This window comes from Bactrocera neohumeralis, unplaced genomic scaffold (genome assembly GCF_024586455.1).
Source record: "Bactrocera neohumeralis isolate Rockhampton unplaced genomic scaffold, APGP_CSIRO_Bneo_wtdbg2-racon-allhic-juicebox.fasta_v2 cluster10, whole genome shotgun sequence".
Classification (NCBI taxonomy): domain Eukaryota; kingdom Metazoa; phylum Arthropoda; class Insecta; order Diptera; family Tephritidae; genus Bactrocera; species Bactrocera neohumeralis.
Genome location: NW_026089623.1, coordinates 1,244,488 through 1,262,742, shown reverse-complemented (window position 1 = coordinate 1,262,742; position 18,255 = coordinate 1,244,488). Strand labels below are relative to the sequence as shown.

At 37.5% G+C, this 18,255-nt stretch overlaps 1 protein-coding gene across 1 annotated transcript; it reads right to left on the bottom strand.

Moving 5' to 3' along the window:
• Positions 1–1,587: 1,587 nt before the first annotated feature.
• LOC126765037 (uncharacterized) lies at positions 1,588–2,522 on the bottom strand. Its single transcript, XM_050482621.1, has 4 exons — positions 2,505–2,522; positions 2,251–2,427; positions 2,118–2,193; positions 1,588–2,081 (listed from the first exon to the last, which is right to left on the bottom strand). Exons 1-4 carry the CDS (start codon positions 2,520–2,522, stop codon positions 1,588–1,590), a joined length of 765 nt encoding a protein of 254 aa, XP_050338578.1.
• Between the last annotated feature and the right edge of the window lie 15,733 nt (positions 2,523–18,255).

Genomic DNA, 18,255 nt, shown 5'->3' with positions numbered 1-18,255 from the left:
CATTCGATCTTCGACAACGATCGAAAAAGCTGGTCGAACGAATTTTCATTTGGTATTACGACGCTCGTTCGATGAAGATTGGCGTTATTGTGAATTGCTGAATTGAATGTTCACGATAGTATACATATGTCAGATAGTGTAAAAACTAAAAGCGTTTTGTTTACGAAGTGTGAAAGTAAACTAACAAATATTTTATAAATAAAAAAAATATAAATAAAAGTTTAAATAAAATATGACTGCGACTGAGTTGTGGTTTGGCGATTCTTCAGAGGAGGATGAAAGCTTACTGGAATTGGCTAGAAATAGAAAGAAGCTAAGGGACGCTTCCAACCCTTTGGAATTGGATTCCGCTACGTAAGTACAATGCTATTTGTTAGAGGTTTCTACATGTTCAACATTTAGGAAATTTTATTTGTAAATTTATAAAAAACTTCCGTTTGTCGAGAGAGGCGTTTGTTGATTTGCTGTCCGCTACAGAGGAGATGCTGCAGCGATGCACACGAGCGAAATCTATTCCCAATATACTAAAATTGGCATCAGCTTTACGATTTTGTGCTCAGGGATCGTATCAACTTAGTATAGGGAATGAAAACATGCTTGGACTTGCACAGCCCACGGTGTCTGTGGTACTATCTGAGGTACTCGATGCCCTGGAGAATTTCATTTGCCAAAGATGGATAAAATTCAGTTATACCGAGGCTGAAATGCAACAAGCAAAATCACATTTTTATAGTAATACCAGATTTCCTAGGGTAATCGGTTGTGTTGATGGTACACACATCAAAATTGTGGCTCCCAAAAAGGAGTTGCAGCATTTATATTTCAACAGAAAAGGATTCTTTAGCATTAATGCTATGATTGTAAATATGCATACAAGTTTATCGATAATTTGTAGTTGAGCATTTTTGACTTTTATATTAATTACAGGCTTGTGATCATACAATGAACATACGGTATATAAATGCAAAGAATCCGGGGACAACGCATGATTCAATGATTTTCAACATGTCAACATTGAAAGCATATTTAGAACAGCAAGTCGGAAATGGTCTTTGCAATACTTGGCTACTTGGTACATATGTAAATGTTTGACTAAGTGTTGAAAAATAGATTCAGATGTTTGTTACAAGCAAGAGCTCTCCACTATTCTACAAAAAAGGCGACACAAATTATTAATGTTTGTGCAGCTTTACACAACATTTGAATATTTTATAAAGTCGAAATTTCTCCTGACGAATTTCCTAATGACGCAAACGACAGTCATGGTGGAGTCATTGAAGTTGAATCTTCGAATAACGACTCAGAAGCAGCAACAATTAGAAATCGTATATTAAGAACGTTTTAGATATAATTAAAAAAAAAATAAATTAGAAGTTTATTTATTCAAAATATTTATTATGGAATTCATTGTTCATGTTTATCTACGTAATAAAAATTACTCTTTGACAAAAAATATCACATAATTCATTTACCTATTCTACTTAGAAGTATATACAGCCTTGAAATAGCAATATAAAAACAAAAAATATGAATTCAGTCTCTTTAAGGCACTTAAACTTAGGTCTAAATATAAAAGTTAAGAATTATTTAAAGATTTTTTTTTAGCTCTAAAATTGCAAGTTTTAACTGCAGTTTTGATCCGCGATCTTGCTGGCTTTTTAAGACTTCTGTACCCGCAAATTTTTCCCTTTTCAGCTGTAGCATTACCTCTGTTGCGTTTTTATTCAGTTCATACTGTTTCTTTTGGTATTCCACTTTTTCTTCAGCACATTTTCGTATTTCCCCTAAAGTGGAGACCATTTCTTCGTAGTACTGTTTCTGGGCATTTGTCTGGGAGTCCAGTAACCTCAGCCTCTCTGCCTTGTTGTATTTTTTAATTGGCCGCTTTTTGCGTGCTGGAAGCTTGTGAGCCTTAGAATGAAATTCCACTTCACTTTCTTCAGAGTTTTCAGCCTGAGGATGTGGGGTGGGATTTGGTGGAGTTGAAAGTTGTGGTTCAACATCGCCACTTATACCCAGACCAAATTCGGCTCCCGGCGGGTTTATGCAGGCATCAAACTCGAGTAAGCCAATAATACTCTCTTCAGTATTAGAAAATCCTTACAGCCTGTTAGTACCTCCGCCTGTTGCTCTGTACTCCGCTTTGTTTTGCGACAGTTTTTTCTTTGTGTTTGACTTCATATCAGCCCATACCTACAATGTTCAAATAAAAATGTATTTCCACAAAAAACACAGAACAACTTTATGAACCCTCATCCACTTTGCCGCTGGTCTAGTTGGTGGACCCAAACAGTTTAGCTCCAAAGCAAATCCCTCCCATTTTGTTGCCGCCTGAACTTTGGTGCAAATCCCTCTTGCAAATTGTGGATTTTCTTCCATTAAAGCTACCAGTTTTTCCAATTGCTGTTTAGTGCTCACGACTTTCGACTTGCATAAAATTAACAAAAATAGTATAAATTAATTATTTGTTACCATAAAGCAATAAATAAATGCAAAAAACCTACATTTTCACAAATTTCCATTCACTACGCTACGCTGTCGATAGGTAAATTCTCTCAACGAATATTTCGACAGGGTTGCATAGCTCATAATACGAATTTGACATTCGATTTTCGATAGCCAGCGAATAGCGAAGATCGAATGCAACTCATAATAGGGGCCCTTAAAAATTGCAGCAGCAAATAGTGCAAGATTGCTACAGCATTGTAACGAGGAAGACGACTGAAAAGTCTCAAGCACAGCGTTCTTTCAAATTAGCCAATACTTACAAAGTAGTTTTGTAATTTTGTGATAACTGACGCTTAAATCTTATTCAAGTTGCTTGTTAATTTTTGTTTTGTCTGAACTAGTTGCAATGTATTAATAAAAAAACAAAAATTCCCGTCTGTTTTCAAAGCTATTTTGTATTCCAAAAGGTCTTGGATTCTAAGATTTTCCAAGTACTAAAAGTTGCACTTTCTTGTTTCCCGAAGCATTGGCGGACGCTAAAAATGTTAACATTTTGTTAGTGCTTTTTTTTGGTGCAGATGATTCTTTAGAGGAATTTATTTATTTTTCAGAAAGGAATTTCCAATAAATACCGTTACAACCTCCGGTCCGAGACAATTTACCTCTTTAGGCAAATCCCAAATTCTAATCTTCTAATCCCTTCTAATCTATTTTACCTTAACAACAAAATTTATAACTGTTGATAATTATTAAGGCAATTTTATTAAAAAAGAAACACCAATACTCCAAAGGTTTAACATAAACCCTTATTACGGTTTTCAACTCCACCCAGTTAAGGAATTCAACCATTGTAGAATCATACAAGCAACAAAAGAATCATATGGTCGTCAACAGCTGAGATCACCTGAAAAAAGGACTTAAAAATAGTCAAAAGGTTGCAATATAGGTGCGCTACCGATAGATTTTGGGTGTTCGGTTCCCCAGGATGCCTATTGTCACCCATATAATATGTACAATACTAAACAAAACTACTTGTAATAAGTTAAACAAAAATAGATATATTCTTCAAATATTTTCAATAAAATAGGAAAGATTTACCAATATTTTGATACAATAAATAAAATTTTAATCAAAACTAGGTAAATTACATCTTTATGAATTTTAATAATCGAAATATATTTAAAAATTTAACGAACTTAAAATTTAACGTACTTAAAGTATTAAATTGTATAGCATAACACGGCAACACACTCTTAGCCTTTTTAAGGCATTTGGCCGTTTTAGTTGTAGAATATTTAGGAAACCCTAATGAAGTGCCTGGCCTTTGGCGTTGTGTCTCCCTCATTCTATGGCATTCTTAACGTAATTTCTGTCATTCTATAAACTTTCGCATGTGAATGTATGGGTGAAAATGATACAATTTGTTACTTGTAGGTTTCTACAATGACCCAAAGTATTACGAACTTCAATTATTTTCAGACGGAGTTCTTTGGAGTTGCCAACCGAATACCATATTCCGACCGACACTTAAGCGGGATATACAAGTGCAGACTTGTATGCATACCATGTCGCAAGTAAGTTCACTATACACATCTTGTTCAGACATTATTTTAGAGCTAATTGTACTAATTTCGGTTTGCGCAGAAAATGAGAAACAAAAAAACGGAAGCAACGTTTTTGGGGTCTTCCAGCGTAATTTTTCTTGTTGTTGTCACTTCGTGTTCTCAAATAAAGTCTAGGGGGTGAAAGTACCAAAGCGTTGGCTTATATATGTATGTGCTCTCCACCAGCACCAGACTTTTCAGAATTAAAATAAAATTAAACAAACAAATGAATTAAAAAATCGAAATTTTCAGATAAAATGTAAAATTTATAAAACAAGACTACTTTTACAACAAAATTGACATTACAATGTATTTTTTAAATAAATATTAAAAGATGTGAATTATGTTAATGTCAAAAAAATGTCAACGACAGTGAGGACAGTCTCACTTCTTGTGACATTTTGAAGAAAAGGCTCAATTTGTAACTAGTTACTATTCACAACACAGTTTGTCACCAGTTAGTTAGCAGGTCACAAATCTAAAAAAATCTCATTTTTCCATCACAGATATTAAAAGATTGTCGTTTTTATATATTATATATTGTAAGTAACTCACTTGTTGCAGCCAAGAGGCGCTCTCGCCTCTGTTCAGCAAAAAACGCAAATCAACAAACAATGTTCGACGTCGAAAAACTGCAATCACAACAGTCAGCCGAACGATTTTCTACTCAGCTTGGACTTCTGCTCTCTGAGAGCACTCATCAGCAACTCGGTATAGAACTGTGGGATGACATTTCAAGTTCCTTACGTGTAGCTGCAAACGGAACCATTGGTTTTCGGAAAAGGCAAAAGAACAGCTGATACGCACGTTGCAATCGACCACAAAACGTACGGGCTGTCGAGAGTTGAAGAGGGAAGCGAGACGCATTTGCAGGCAGAAAAAGAAAGAGAATGTGTGAGCATAAAGAGCTTGACAAGCTGGCCGATAGGAGTATTGCTCGAAAATTCTACGAAAATATGCGGCGGCTTACAGAAAGTTTCAAGACCGGAGCATACTCTGGTAAAACTCCCTGAGGTGATCTTGTAACCGATGTCCAGAGCATACTTAAATTATGGAGGGAACACTTCTCCAGCCTGCTGAATGGCAGTGAACGTACAACGCCAGGACAAGGCGAACCCGAATCCCTAATCAATGACGATGGAGCAGACGTTCCATTGCCCGACCATGAAGATGTTCGAATGGCTATTACCCGCCTGAAGAACAACAAAACGGCGGGGCCGATGGACGACGATTAGAAATTAAGTGTGCTCTTCCCAATACGCAAAAAGGGAGACCACACAATCTGCGCCAATTACCGTGGGATGAGCCTCCTAAAAACCGTATATAACTTTCTATCGGGCGTATTGTTTGAAAAATTAAAGCCCATCGTCAACAAACTGATTGGGCCTTATCAGTGTGGCTTTAGACCTGGAAAATCAACAACTGACCAGATATTCCCCATGCGCCAAATCTTGGAAAATACCCGTGAAAAGATGATCGATACACTCCACCTCTTCGTCGATTTCAAAGCTGCTTTCGACAGCACGAAAAGGAGCTGCCTTTATGCCGCGATGTCTGAATTTGGTATCCCCGCAAAACTAATACGGCTGTGTAAACTGACGTTGAGCATTATCAAAAGCTCCTTAGGAACGAAATGGATCTCTCCGAGTCGTTCGATACCAAAGTAGGTTTCAGACAAGGCGACTCCACTACCATACGCCGATGATATTGATATCATTAGCCTCAGACGAGGGCAAGATGAAATATCTCTTGTCATCAAACAAACAATCGTCGCACTCGCGACTTGGCTCTCACATCACTGTTGACAATCATAACTTCGAAGTCGTAGATAATTTCGAAGTCACGTTAATACGTGTTCCAAGATAATACGTTAATACGTGTTCCAAGAAACAGAGGGAGACGAAGACCTCCACTCCACTCCAAAAAAATAATAACTATAAATAAAACTTAATTTACTAATAAATATATTTTTTGGTTTTGTGTTTTACCCAATTTCGACGTTTTTATATATTTCCGTTATACTATTGTTGTTTATCTTTAATTGTGTTTTCTGTTAAATTTTAAGATGTGCGACAAATGTAATAGATTTTGCTTCTATTGTTGCTTATTTCAAGTTGTCGGCGGGGTTTTAAAAAAATATACAACAAGGAATTTGAAAGGCTTTACTTATATTGAGTGAATATTGCTGCAATGTTAAAAAAATGGAAAGTTCAAGAATCAAGCACTTTGCCCTTTTCGGTAGCTATGACGTGGCATTATCAGGCATATCATAAACAAGATGTTCGCTATTTTTGAGAACAAAGGTTTAAAGTCACAACTTTAAATCGCAAGGAAGGGTAAAGTTAGCCAATGTTATTACGGTTACAAAAAAAAGTTCTTAGCCAAAGTGCCTACAAAAAGTGAGTCCACTGATGCTGGTGAAACATATTTAGTACAGAAAGAATTCCTTGTTTGTAAATCAAAATCAACAAAAAGGCACCTGGTTTCAAACTCTGATTTCGCCCATCTCATGCGTGATATGCACGAAACAATAATCCTCGGTTCTTGACTAAGGCAGTGAATTTTAGTGGAAAAATATGGTAAAAGTTTTATTCGGCTTTAAACAATAACTATAATGCAGAGGAATGGCGACTTTTCATTGATAGACTGCATTTACACTTGGATGAAATGTCGATAACAAATATTAAATTTTCTATATTACAGTCAAAAATCATATCTACCAATGAAAAAAAATATATATGTTGACTTTGTTTCAGAATATATGCGAAATTTATGTGAATTTGATTTATGTTTAACTTTTTCGTGTTTGAATTGCTTACAAAATATAAAAAGTCAACAATCGATTAATATCTACGATGATTTCTATTCAGTATATCCAAAGTCGCTACCAAGAGTTTTTTTTTAGTTTTGTGACCTGCTAACTATTAGGTCGAAAATTTCAGACAATTATAGACTGTGTTGTGAATATTAACTTGTCACAAATTGAGACTTTGCCTTAAAATGTCTCAAATCACACTAGAAACATACGAAATAATGGAAAAAAAAATTCGTTTGATAAACTATGCCCAGCATTAATGAAGAGTTGTCGCTGACTAAACAGTTTTGACAATTTTATTTGACATGCATCTTGGCTACACAAAATATCCTTGCTACATTTTATCTTTGTGAATGGGATAGTCGAGTCCATCACTATGATCGATTTTGCTTCTATTGTTGCAAATGATATAAGCAGAAAACACGTTTTTAGTCTCCCAATGGTAAAATCTGAAGATGTTATCTTACCACCACTACATTTAAGGGTGAAATACATGAAATAGTTTGTAAGGAAATGGATGTTAATAATGCAACTTTTCTTCATCTTAGAATTGTCTTCCCAGATGGAAGATTTTTGCAGCATATAGATAAAAATTAATTTCTTGCATTCGCATTTGAGCTTCTTCCCACATAAGTCAGTTCAGTCCCTGCAAGACGGAGGTATCAGATTGCGCAAACATATTGAAGCATTTCCTGCTGTTCACCATCAATGTTACATTTTCTGTAATTTGCAATAGAATGGGAGAAGTGTAAGTAAGAGACAGAAACACTATCGAAATTCAAACTTATCAAAATATTAATATATTAAAAGAGAAAAAGTGATTCACAATTTTTCAAGAAGAAGAATTAATAACAGAAGATGGGATATGTCCAATTTTGTGGTTAATTTTGGCGTTTCAGGAATTAAGTTTTTATAATTACGATTTTTTTTTAATATGCTTTTACATAGAAATCAAGGTGATTTGTTTTTAACCAAAATTTTCATTATCGCAGATTAACAAGCATATTAAGACTCGTAAATGTGTACATTAATATTTTTTCGGAAATTGCACTGTTGCCTGCGAATATAGTCCGTGCTAAATTGTATGAAGATATATTGTAAGGTAAACAAATTTTTTATACAAGAAATTGATTTTGATCGGTCATCGTTTCGCGATTAATTCGTTCTCCGGTCTATAAATTGTAGTTCGACATACTCCGTTTACTAAATACTTACATATATTATTGGAGTCCTTTATGATGGATGATGAAGCCTCATATGCTCGGCATTAGAGGATTCGTATTCAATGGAGAATGGCGCGGCAAAGAACACCAAAATTCTGCTAACAGAACATCCAACGAATCTATTGAGAAATCGAGAAAAAATGTTTGAAGTAAGTTTACAAAAACGACTGGGCATTGCTGGCCGTGATAGTGGCGCTTAGTACATACATTCTTCTTCTTCTTCTTAATTGGCGTAGACACCGCTTACGCGATTATAGCCGAGTTAACAACAGCGCGCCAGTCGTTTCTTCTTTTCGCTGCGTGGCGCCAATTGGATATTCCAAGCGAAGCCAGGTCCTTCTCCACTTGGTCCTTCCAACGGAGTGGAGGTCTTCCTCTTCCTCTGCTTCCCCCGGCGGGTACTGCGTCGAATACTTTCAGAGCTGGAGTGTTTTCATCCATCCGGACAACATGACCTAGCCAGTGTAGCCGCTGTCTTTTAATTCGCTGAACTATGTCAATGTCGTCATATATCTCGTACAGCTCATCGTTCCATCGGATGCGATATTCGCCGTGGCCAATGCGCAAAGGACCATAAATCTTTCGCAGAATTTTTCTCTCGAAAACTCGTAACGTCGACTCATCGGTTGCTGTCATCGCCCAAGCCTCTGCACCATATAGCAGGACGGGAATTATGAGCGACTTATAGAGTTTAGCTTTTGTTCGTCGAGAGAGGACTTTACTTTTCAATTGCCTACTCAGTCCGAAGTAGCACCTGTTGGCAAGAGCAATCCTGCGTTGGATTTCCAGGCTGACATTATTAGTGGTGTTAATGCTGGTTCCCAAATAGACGAAATTATCTACAACTTCAAAGTTATGACTGTCAACAGTGACGTGAGAGCCAAGTCGCGAGTGCGACGACTGTTTGTTTGATGACAGGAGATATTTCGTTTTGCCCTCGTTCACTACCAGACCCATTTTCTGTGCTTCCTTGTCCAGCCTAGAGAAAGCAGAACTAACGGCGCGGGTGTTGAGGCCGATGATATCAATATCGTCGGCATACGCCAACAGCTGTACACTCTTATAGAAGATGGTACCTTCTCTGTTTAGTTCTGCAGCTCGAACTATTTTCTCCAGGAGCAGGTTGAAGAAGTCGCACGATAGGGAGTCGCCTTGTCTGAAACCTCGTTTGGTATCGAACGGCTCGGAGAGGTCCTTCCCGATCCTGACAGAGCTTTTCGTGTTGTTCAATGTCAGTTTACACAGCCGTATTAGTTTTGCGGGGATACCAAATTCAGACATCGCGGCATAAAGGAAACTCCTTTTCGTGCTGTCGAAAGCAGCTTTGAAATCGACGAAGAGGTGGTGTGTGTCGATTCTCCTTTCACGGGTCTTTTCCAAGATTTGGCGCATGGTGAATATCTGGTCGGTTGTTGATTTTCCAGGTCTGAAGCCACACTGATAAGGTCCAATCAGTTTGTTGACGGTGGGCTTTAATCTTTCACACAATACGCTCGATAGAACCTTATATGCGATGTTGAGGAGGCTAATCCCACGGTAGTTGGCGCAGATTGTGGGGTCTCCTTTTTTATGGATTGGGCATAGCACACTTAAATTCCAATCGTTGGGCATGCTCTCGTCCGACCATATTTTACAAAGAAGCTGATGCATGCTCCCTATTAGTTCTTCGCCGCCGTGTTTGAATAGCTCGGCCGGTAGTCCGTCGGCCCCTGCCGCTTTGGCGTTGTTCTTCAGGCGGGCAATTGCTATTCGAACTTCTTCATGGTCGGGTAATGGAACGTCTGCTCCATCGTCATCGATTGGGGAATCGGGTTCTCCTTCTCCTGGTGTTGTGCGTTCACTGCCATTCAGCAGGCTGGAGAAGTGTTCCCTCCATAATTTAACTATGCTCTGGGCATCAGTGACTAGATCACCTTTGGGGGTTCTGCAAGAGTATGCTCCGGTCTTGAAACCTTCTGTAAGCCGCCGCATTTTTTCGTAGAATTTTCGAGCATTACCCCTGTCGGCCAGCTTATCAAGCTCTTCGTACTCACGCATTTCGGCCTCTTTCTCCCTCTGTCTGCAAATGCGTCTCGCTTCCCTCTTCAACTCTCGGTATCTATCCCATCCCGCACGTGTAGTGGTCGATCGTAACGTTGCGAGGTAGGCAGCCTGTTTTCTCTCCGCTGCGACACGGCACTCTTCGTCGTACCAGCTGTTCTTTTGCACTTTCCGAAAACCAATGGTTTCGGTTGCAGCTGTACGTAAGGAGTTTGAAATGCCGTCCCACAGTTCCCTTATACCGAGTTGTTGACGAGTGCTCTCAGAGAGCAGGAGTGCAAGCCGAGTAGAGAATCGTTCGGCTGTTTGTTGTGATTGCAGCTTCTCGACGTCGAACCTTCCTTGTGTTTGTTGGCGTGCGTTTTTTGCTGCACAGAGGCGAGTGCGAATCTTAGCTGCTACAAGATAGTGGTCCGAGTCGATGTTAGGACCTCGGAGCGCACGCACATCTAAAACACTGGAGACGTGTCTTCCATCTATCACAACATGATCGATCTGGTTGGTAGTTTTTCGACCCGGAGACAGCCAGGTAGCTTGATGAATCTTCTTGTGCTGGAATCTAGTACTACAGATAACCATATTTCGGGCCCCGGCGAAGTCAATCAGCCTCAACCCATTTGGGGATGTTTCGTCGTGGAGGCTGAATTTACCGACCGTAGTGCCAAATATACCTTCTTTGCCCACCCTGGCGTTAAAGTCGCCAAGCACGATTTTGACATCGTGGCGGGGGCAGCTCTCATAAGCGCGCTCCAAGCGCTCATAGAAGGCATCTTTGGTCACATCGTCCTTCTCTTCCGTCGGGGCGTGGGCGCAAATCAGCGATATGTTGAAGAACCTCGCTTTGATGCGGATTGTGGCTAGACGTTCATTCACCGGAGTGAATGATAGTACTCGGCGACGGAGTCTCTCTCCCACCACGAATCCTACACCAAACTTGCGCTCCTTTATATGGCCACTGTAGTAAATGTCACAAGGACCTACTCGTCTCTGTCCTTGTCCCGTCCATCGCATTTCTTGGACGGCGGTGATGTCAGCCTTTATTTTTGCGAGGACATCAACCAGCTGGGCAGCGGCACCTTCCCAATTAAGGGTCCGGACATTCCAGGTGCATGCCCTTAAATCGTAGTCCTTATTCCGTTTGCCATGGTCGTCATCAAAAGGGGGGTCTCTCATCCGAGGCTGTTTTAACGTTTTCATTGGTATTGTTTTTTTTATGTGGCGGGTCCCAAGCCCAGCGCACAACCCTTGTAGGGAATGTTTCGCCTTCTCACTTTAGCTCGCCTTCGAACGGATGTTCTTAGGCTACCCAGAGGATACTTGGTCAAAGACCGGAAGTAGTGAGCTGCTTGAGCCATGTGTAAAAGAATCGTTTCTGGCCACTCCCAAGTGAATGGCGATCAGAGAACTTTCCTCACTTGCGTGAACTTCTACACATGACTCCATATTTCCATAAAAGTGAACTCAACTGAAGATATTCAAACTTAAAAATCGAAATACATATATGAAATTTTGACTTTTATTCTATTAGACTAATACTGATGACTTGATGACTGCGTCCGCTGCTGCTAACAACGTAAACGAATGCTCGTTTCTCTTTATTGACCTATGATCGACATTGTCTCTCTTTACGTTACAGTTCGCGGCGATATGACCGCGCTGCCCGCACTAATAGCAGAAATAGTGGAGAACGTAGAATCGTGGCTCGTGTCAGTTGCCACGACCTATCTCGACAGGATAAAATCTATGTCTTGCTAACTGTCAAATCTATGGCTATTGCCATTGCCAAATCTGTATGTGGGCATTTGTTATCATAAGATAATCATTTGCGCAAAAGCGTAGGGTAGGTAGGTTCGAGCTGATGTAGCGCATGCTTTGAGCTCTTGAAAAATTTATTTATCATTTGCGAAGGTAGCATTTGGGTAGGTAGCTGATGTAGCGCTTGTTTTGAGCCCTTGAACTGTTTAAATCGTTTATGTGGAAAATAAAAAAAGGATAAAGATCCTTTGTTTACAAATGTGTTTCTGGGAAATATAAGATAATAAAAAAAGGATAATGGTCCTTTTTTACAAATGTATTTCTGGGAAAAATAAGAATTCATATTTTTGGACTACCATCTAATAATTGTGGCATACATTTTATATACCAATTAAAATAATAAATTTAAAATGAGCAATGATATTTTGATTTTTGCTAGTATAAGTTTATTAAATTTAAAATTTCGCTTATTCCGAACCCAATTTGCAAAATTTTTCTGTAAATTAACAATACGACTATTAAACTAAATATTAATTTTTTGAAAAAATGTTATTTTGAAAATGTACTTTATTTTTATAATATAACACAACCGTCTTAATACTCGCTCTTCTAATTTTCATATTACCGAAATGAAAATGCCGTCGGCATATGTGCAAATGGGATATGTTGCCTCTTCGAAATTTTCATAGAAATGAAAACTGCGCTGTCAAACTGCTGAAGTGACAGCTTATAGCTTACGATATATGGCATACGAATTAGTTTGCCATATATCGTAAGCTATAAGCAATGTGGAGTCTCCACAGGCAATAGGCACGGTAATACAGTTAGTAAGACATAGATTTTATCCTGTCGAGATGCCCCGTTATGGGCGCGCAATGTAACTGCACAGTGAAAAACGCTACTCCCTTCTCTCTTTGACGTGGGATGACGTGAGAGTTCACGACATTTGGATTTTTGCCGTGGAAACGTGTCAGCTGATTGCTCTCTCACAACGCAGGGTTGCCAATATCGATATACTGTAGTAATTATCAACTTTTATAACTCAATCTGTTCAATATGTTTCAATATGTTTGAAATTTTCATAAAATAACTCAAAATCAGAGTCGAATGCTTTTATTTATAAACATGTAAACTATTTTTAATAGTTTGTTTTCAGTTTTGATTATTTATATTGTAAAAAATTGTAATTGAGAACAAAGATGGCTGATTTCTGCGTTCTTACCACGTTTTTCACTGTGCACACATTTTGCCGATGAGGAAGAAAAAGGAAGGAAGGCAGTAGCGTTTTTGAATGTTTCTGCTATAAAACACTTGATGTTTTGCATCTTTTTGTTACGGTTATTCGAAGATTTTTCCCCTTTTTCAGCGTTTTTCGAGCACACTGCAACACTTGCGATTCTAATTGGGATTCAACTGTACCGCTTTTACACTGCTTCTCTCTTTCTCATTCTTCTGAAAGCTTTACTTATAAAATGGCTAACGGTGATAACGCGTCTTTTGTTTCTATAACAACAACAAAATGTTCGTATTGCTCCGGCAGACTTGAAAGAAGAATAATTGTCACTAACTCATCTTTAATTTCAATGCCGATTTGTGATAATTTTTCAACAACTGATGTAAAATCATTTAAATATTTCGGCATACCTTCATTGTCACTAACTTATTTTAAACAGTTTCTTGTATAACGACACTTTATGCACAGGCCCACTTGGCTGATGCAATTTTTCTAGCACTTTCCACGCTTATGTAGACGACTTGCATTGCTTGATATGGCCAAGCTGCGACGCTTTCACGCTTAGAGTTATTGTAGTCAATGATTTTTCGTCGAGTGCTTCCCACTCACCCGCATTTTCTTCAATTTTTTATCAATCTTTCGTTCACTATATGCCACAGTCCACCGTGTATAAGGACACTTTTCATTTGTACTTTCCACGAATCAAAATTCGTTTCGACCAATTTTTCGATTTGGTACAACGAATTCATTTTTAAGCCTTTTAATGCGACACACAATGAAACCATTACGTGGGAAAAAATACTCTGGGCCCATAACCTATGTTGGAGGTATAACCGAGGATCACCAAATATAACACAATGAAGAAAATTGCATGTCACGTCTATACTCATGGGCTTTTATTCAACGAGTAACTTGCGTTTATACAGAATACAAAATGGAAGGATAAAACTTATACAGAGTTGTATTATTTGGGGGTACGGTTTATTCGAGTTGTAATAGATAGTGACCGAGTACTTTTTCATCAGTATGTACAAGTATACTGTACATTTTCATGTCCAACCTGATAAGTTGAATATATCGATATAAATACTTTGTTACGCCCAAACCAAAATCTATTTAAATAAAAATGAATCGTCAAAATGTATGTACGCTCATAACTCAATAACGCCTTGACCAATTTGGCCAATTCTTTTTCTTAAATGTTCGTTGAAGTTCAAAGATGGTTTTTACGGCGAGAAAAATTCGAATAATTTCCGGAAAACCCCGAAAAACAGCCCCCATACAAAGGTTACAATAAAAATGAATGTTTGTTTGTTAGTAACACTAAGAGAACGGTTGAACCAATGTTAGATTGAAAGGTTGTATGTTGTGGATCGGGAAAGGTTTAGAAACAGAATACCTTATACTTTCTATGAGGAAAAGTCGGATAATTGGACAATTCCAAAAAGTAACATTTTCCATACACATTTTTTTCAATTTTTGTTTGTTTTGTTTTTCAATATTTTGATTTGTAAATTATTTGAATTGTTCAATTTTGATCGCTTGCTTTTTTATTCCGGCTATCCAAGGAAAAATTATTCAGTGAAAACTTTATGTGTGTTTCACACAATGTGATCAATTGCATATTGAAATTTGTTACGAAGCCACGAAAAGGTCGCGCTAATATTGGTCGGCGTTCTTTTTGCCATCAACGTATGGCAGCACAAGAAAAGGCAAGAAGTACTCCCAAAATGAGATGACATACGTGCGGAATTATGGATCGCGGTCAATCAGCTAGCGATCGTAACGATATCACAGCACGACTTTTTAAACAATAGCTGCGATATTTGATGGTCTTTATCTTGAAGCAACCTATGGTATATATGGCGCTGTTAGATGCTGAATGTATTCTGTTGAGTAGCAAAAAAGATGTTTGCCGCACGCACACATTCTTCTTTGGATGCGGATGGTGATTACACCAGATCAAATTGATGAAATCATTTCAGCGGAAATTCCTGATTCAGAGATAGATCCAGAATTATACGAGGTGGTGAAAACCAATATGGTTCATCGACCTTGCGAACCTTACAATCCCACTTTGGTTTGTATGTCTGACAATAAATGCACGAAACACTACTCATGTGCTTTTCTTTCGGAAACGGAAATGGGGAAATGATGGATATTCACAGTATCGACGTCGTTCACCAGACGACAATGGCAGAACATTTAGCATTTAGAGGCGTGAATATCGAAGTTAACAACACATCGAAGTTGACAACACATGGATCGTACCATATTCGCCACTTTTGTCTAATTCACATTCAAAACACATGTCAATGTTGAATATTGCAGATTGGTGAAATCGATCAAATACGTTTGCAAGTACGTCACCAAAGAAAGCAACATAGCGGTTATTGGCCTTGAACGATATGAGATCAGCAGTATCGAATGGGTGTGAACTGTAATAAAGCGCTTTGTAGGATACTTACCTTTGCAATTCATGAAAGTCTTCCGACTGTTGTGCGTGTCGCGGTTCAGTTTCATTTAAGTCATTGCATATTGTGAATGGTACAGAGTGTGCAACTTTTTGAGAAGCATGCCAGCAGTTGCATTTGCTGGAATATGATAATCACTGGAAACAGACGATAAGCGATAGTTACTTCGCATGCCACTGAAGTTCGCATACTTTTCGCGAAGATCATTTCGACATATCAGCCTTCAAATTCGCGTTAATTATGGGATACGAAAAACTGACATTGCCAACGACATTTTACATTGTATTCGGCAAATTTCGGTGGATACTTCCAGTGGTTTGATATCAATTTCACCTCCCTTTTGTCAATTCACTTCAACGGAAGATGAATTCATCACGAATGTTTATCCGAACATTGGTCAAATTATCGTAACTGCAATTGCTTGAGTGCACGCGCAGTTTTAGCTGCCAAAAATACCGATGTTGTTGACTTAAACTGGAAGATTCAAAGTCAAATTCTGGGAGGTTTGCGCTCATATAAATCGATCGATCGTCTTGACAAGAAAGACGAAACCGTAATTTATCCAGTGGAATTTCCAAATTGCATCTCACAGTTGGATCTGTCATTATTACGTTTCACACAATGTGTGTAATGGAACCCGACTGATTATGACGCAGTTATCCAATACAAGGGACAGCCATTTCAGTTTAAACGTATTCAATTTCCAGGGAAAATTGTCTTCGCGTTGACAATCAGCAGGACACAAGGAAATCGGGAAATGCTATGTTTTTCACACGGCCAGATGTATGTGGCGTGTTGACGAGTTGGAAACCCATCTTCTCTGTATATTTACGCACCAGAATAGAAATCAAAAAATTATGTTTATTAAGTTGCGCTACATTAAAAAAAATGTAGAAAAATCGAAAATAAATCATTTTCGACACAATATAATTTCAACTTTTTTTCATTTCAAAACACATAATTTCAGGCAGGACAACGGCTGCGGGGTCAGCTAGTAGTTTATAACTAAATAAAAAACATAAAATCTGTACCAAACAATATATGTTTTATTTCGTTAGATTTTATTTATTTTCTAGTACATATGCTTGTACATAACATATATTGCATTTTCCACACCACCATGAGGAATGCAACTAGTCGTGATAGCGATTTTTAAGAAGTCTATATTCAGATTGACATAATGTACATACATTAGTATAATAATAAAGTTATACAAAAGAAGCTTAATAAAATAATCAAACTGCTGCCTTTGAAACTGTGCATGGAAGAGAAACTCTGCAACATAACCTATGACATCGAGATGGAACAGTGAATAGCATTGGAAACAACTGTGCTTGTTACCAATAGTTTTCAACTAACGAATTTTACTAATATATGTACATAGTTGGGGTACTCACAACGTGTCATAAAGCATCGTAAAATCATAAAATCATAAATTTGTATGCTAGTGTAAAAAATTTGTTGTTGGATTGCATACTAAAATAAGTTTACGCAAATACAACTGTGAACGCTATGTTTTCGGATCGTTATAACTTATAACTTTATGAGGCTATGTGAAACCCTTAAATATTTTTTCCTTTACTACAGTTACCGGATAGTTGTGTGATAAAGGTTTTGAGGAGCTATTCCAACCACATTAGTCGTAGCAAGGACCAAAGGTTTTAGAAGAAAATTTAATATTTTTATTGTTAAAGTTATACCTACTTTTTTGTGTTCTGTTCACATAAATTGTAAAAATATGTACATATATTTACGTTAAAATGACAGGACAGTTTTCTATTGATAACTTTGGAACTCTATATTAACAACCCGTATTTATAAAATTGATTATTCTTCATACGCTATTTATACATAATTATGTATATGGTATTAATTAATTTTAACACTTAGTTTTAATAAATACGATTTTACAATTAAATAAAAAAAAAATTATATAAGAATACTGAATTTAAAAAAAAAATTGAATTTGTTAGAAGTAACAAATGGGTAACAAATATAATAACATATCGAGGTAACAGATAATGCACTTCTATTTACAACAGGATACCGACCCAAAATACACATTGTATCTTGTACGAAAAGGGTTGCAATGAAATTAAAAATAACTCCATAGGTCCCGCAATTACATTGGTCAACGAATTTGTAATTTTTTTTTGTCACACGAAAATTTATATCTAATTTTGAATAGACTAGGGCCACCAAATAATAATATATCAACGAAAAATGTACACATCATGTTTTCTTGTGACATCAAAACATGTATTATCGTAGAAAGTACAAAATTCAGCCACACTTATATAATTATTTCCTAATATCTAACAGATACTTATGATTTTCTTGAATATTTGGCTTCCGGTAAGTCCCTTTTAAGTCTCCAACAATAGTCTGCTAGCATTCCTGGACTCCATTTCCCTTGATAACGCTTCTCCATTAAGGAAATGTCTTGATGGAACCTCTCACCTTGTTCGTCACTCACAGCACCCAAATTTGCCGGAAAGAAGTCCAGATGAGAGTCCAGAATATGTATTTTCAAGGACAAATTACACCCCAAAGCTTTAAATGATATCATAAGTTCATTTATTAAATCTTTGTAATTTTCCGCTTTATGGTTACCTAGAAAATTTTGAACAACATTCACAAACCATTTCCAGGCGAGTTTTTC